We start from the raw sequence: 3819 nt of genomic DNA, 5'->3' as shown, positions 1-3819 counted from the left end.
TAGTATACTCTGTTATTATCTATATATTATCTTGTAAGGTGGTTGAGATATACACGTGTAGAGGTGCGCAAAGTTGGTGGGGTGGCTCACTCGCTTGCCTGGCTCACTCGCTTGCCAACCATGTTAATGAGACAGACATGATTATGCTAGTACTTAGAAAGACGTAAGAGGAGGCTTCATGTCAAGATAGAAAGACAACAGAAAGGAAAGATTATGGGTATCCGTGTTGGCGCTCATGCAATGTAGAACAATATGAAAAGGTGCGAAGAGCCTCAGCCCAGGCTAGGAGTCCAGAAGGTGAAACCGACTACGGGTCCTGCGGTATAGGCGTCTCTATCTTTGACCGAACTGGATTGTCAGCTGTCCCTTAGCTGGCTTGATCTCGTCCAGTTCATCCTCGCCCTGGTTGCCGACAGCGTTCTCAAGCCAAGTGGTCTCGTCATCTTCGTTGTCACCGGCGGAGGATGGGCGCTCTGTTCGTATCGACTTGAAGCGCTCGTTGAAGAGATGGGCGTACTCGTCGTTCTTGGAGGGTTGTTGGGTGACTTCCGGGAGGGCGCTCGGTTGAGAGACGGGGATCAGTTGCCTGTAACAGATGAGCGTCATGCTCTTATTAAGATGGAGGAAAGTGCGATGGCTGGGAAGGAGGGCTATGAAGAAGGAGCGGCGGAGGATGAGGAAGCTAGGACTCACTCGTTCGTCTCAGCACAAATGCGCTCCAGGTTCTCTCGCTGACGGCGAAGCTCCTCTGGGTCGGGCTGGGGCGCGTTGTGGGTGCTACTGGCGGTACCATAGTTGGGCTGGTAAGGGTCTCCGAGCAAGTGCGAGCTATCCGAGTGCTGCAAGAAAGTGTCAGCGATATGCATAGAGCGACAGCAAACAGTATGACAGGACTCACGTCTGCCTCGGAAGTCTTTCGCCCTCCTAAACACGACGAGCAGATGCCCATTGTTTGCGCGTGACGTAGTTGGCGGAAGCGATGGAATGCGAGCTGTCGTAGGAGCGAATGTCTATGGTCTATATCGGCGCGATGGTGGAAAGGCGAGCAACTACCCAAAGCATGCTGTGTAGCCCGTGGAGAGGAAGCTGGCGCTCTTGCTGTGGTTGACGAGCGATGCTTGCTTGAATTGTGATGATCGACGCCGGCAATCTCCGATATCTTGGCAGACAGCCCTGGCTGGAAGAAGAGCCGCATCGCTACCTTTCTTTCACGTGTCTGCTAACCAGCCTCATTAAATCACCACGGACCTTCGTATCATACTTAGCCTGTATCTACGGTGAGACCATAAATTGGCATTATAACACGGTGACGCGTCAGAACAGCCGTTTCCTGTATAGTGCGTACATGATTAAGTACGCAAAGACAGACATAATGCGGCGAGTATTGGCTTGCGATCTTGTTGTAATGATATTTTGGTATTCGCTAAAGTCGGCAACACAAAAGACGATTGCTTTTGAGGCTATCTCATAGGACCGTCTTGCGTGAACGTTATGAAGTACTGGCTTCGATGAACTCTAAAAACTCCTGTCTTCTCGTCCTGTCCTTTGAATACTTCTAAACACAACTATTCAAGGATCTCCCCTTCTTCAGATCCACTGCTCTCCCCGCTTTCTACCCTGAACAGGTTGTGCTGTTCGTTGTGCACCGACGCATTGTACACACCTGCATCGATGTCACGTGTCGATCCTATTGCACTAGCTACACCACCCTTCGCGCTTGCGTCAACAACGTGAGCTTGGCGAATGTCCGCTTGCGGATCCGATTGAGCTTCGTCTCGAGCAGTTGCTCCCGGCGCTTTAGGAGCTTGGGTTGCACGGTGACTTGAGGTATTTGGAGTTGCCGGAGGTTGGCCAACTTTGTTTGTAGCTCGATTCGGACCTGGCATTGGCGACGAGTTCTTACTCTCTTGATTTCCCGGAACCGAGCGCACAGCAGGAGGTGGACGGAACTCTTTTGACGGCGCTTGAAGCTGTGGTCTAGCTCTTGCTTGTTGCGGTCGAGCTTGCGCTTGTGGACTATCGACGCGTGATTGTGTGCTTGCTGAATTCAGTGGATGGCTGTCAGCGTAAGCTGCAAGTCGTTCTGCCCAATCTCCCACCAAACAGTCATTCGCACTCCGTAATGTCCTCAGTGCATCAATGTCCAAGCCAATATCCTTCGGGATCGAGTCTGGGCTTGCATTCAGTGACAAAGGTCCTGCCGTGAGAAAGTTCATCAGGCATACTAATCGGTAGTAACTGTCGAAGCCAAGTCGTCCCCAGTGCTTATGGATCCGTGGTATAGGAACCTTTACCAACTCACTAACGAGGATATGGGTCGTGGGATAAAGGCGTTCAGATCCAACCACTGGTACCACTTGAAGCTGGTCATGTGGACTGTCATTCCCAGCAGGTCCGGCTAGATCACCCTGAGTGGCTACCCCCATATACTTTGGATAGTCCGACTCTGGAATCCGATGCATGCCTCTTAAGCCGCGACTACTCGCGCTGCGACCCAGCCAGCCAATGCCATAGCCAGGCTCCACTTTGAAAAGGATGAAGGGAACATCTTTCTTGATGTATAGTCTGCCTTCGGAGGACAGTGTAAACCTCGCTCCAATCTCCGCTTGATTGTCGTAAGAGAAGTCGCTATGTCGAACGGACACAACATCGACAGGGCCATATCTTCCTGTCACGTCTTGCAGAACTTCTGGTTTCATGAAGTATTCTGGCCCACAGTTGAAACTCTTCCCTTGGTTATGATCTGTGATAGTGTAGCCCACATTGTAATGCCTGTATGGTGATCTTGCTGGGCGCCAACGGTCAGAAGCGCCACGTCGTCCTCGTTGTGTTTCCTGCTCGCGACGAGGTTCAGGATTAGGGCGTCTACGACGATGTTCGGGACTTAGAGATCTGCTATAAGATCGATCGCGGGATCTTCTACGATACCCTTGAACTTCATCTCGGCGGGGCGATTGCCGAGGTGAAGACGATCGACCTCGATGGCTAGACTCTCCTGGTTCATTGTAGTCGAGGAAGCCATATGGTGATCCAGATTCGGTGTCAGCGTGCCGGGTATGCGGACGATGATCATCTGAAGGCTGGTCTACTGATTGGCGTCGATGAGGCATGATCAGATCTTCGCCCTCTATGCGTCAAGTTGTGGTTGAGAAAGATTCACCGCGGTTGAGTGTTCGTGTCGATGGGGTCATAAAAACTGCAGTTGTGGGAAGAACACTGCTGAGGTACATGCAGGCCTTACAATTACATCGATCCGAGTGAATGACGGGGGTCATTGCATCTGACTCCCGGTATATCGAGGCTCATACTTCGTGAATTGGATGATGAACGTAGCCTAATCCCGTGATTTCGCTGACAGTTGTAGGACAGGACAAAACCGTATGTGTGAATGAACCTCGTGAAAGAATTCGGCTGTCTTTGTTGTAATGACACTGGGTTCCTTAAAGCGGATGAATGTGGGGTTTTCACTTCCTTTGTCCAGGTCTATATCATCATTCTCCTCATCGTCGTTAAAACTCCTTTATCCAAGCTTACGTCTCACCGAAATCCGTCATCATTCCATCTTGTACTGCCTGACATGGAGCATCACCACCTTTTCTATTCTGATTACGAGCCTGACTATCATTCCAACCAACTAGACAGTATCTATCGTCGATGGACGGTAGAAGGAAAAGACAAATTGGTATGTACCAATGGATCAGCGAGACTCATAGACGTTCCTGAGGATCAGGGGACTGTTGCCGCGGTGTTGCTATCCGAACCACTGGCTGGAAAGATACAGAAAGCTTTGTGTATCGCTCACTCGTATTGGACTTCCCC

The 3819-nt window shown here is 50.7% G+C and overlaps 2 protein-coding genes across 2 annotated transcripts; both read right to left on the bottom strand.

The window, feature by feature from the left end:
• Positions 1-333: 333 nt before the first annotated feature.
• J4E82_011692 (uncharacterized protein) lies at positions 334-949 on the bottom strand (the record flags this gene model as incomplete). Its single annotated transcript, XM_051737887.1, has 3 exons — positions 334-586; positions 694-839; positions 899-949. 3 exons carry the CDS (start codon positions 947-949, stop codon positions 334-336), a joined length of 450 nt encoding a protein of 149 aa, XP_051582355.1.
• Positions 950-1565: 616 nt separating this feature from the next.
• J4E82_011691 (uncharacterized protein) lies at positions 1566-2726 on the bottom strand (the record flags this gene model as incomplete). The annotated part of the gene is made up of 1 exon (XM_051737886.1): positions 1566-2726. A coding segment is annotated over one exon (1161 nt), but the record flags the coding sequence as incomplete, so codon positions are not given.
• Between the last annotated feature and the right edge of the window lie 1093 nt (positions 2727-3819).

Source organism: Alternaria postmessia, assembly GCF_024291825.1.
Source record: "Alternaria postmessia strain BMP 2775 chromosome Unknown scaffold_305, whole genome shotgun sequence".
Lineage (NCBI taxonomy): Eukaryota > Fungi > Ascomycota > Dothideomycetes > Pleosporales > Pleosporaceae > Alternaria > Alternaria postmessia.
This window is presented reverse-complemented; position numbering and strand designations above follow the sequence as displayed.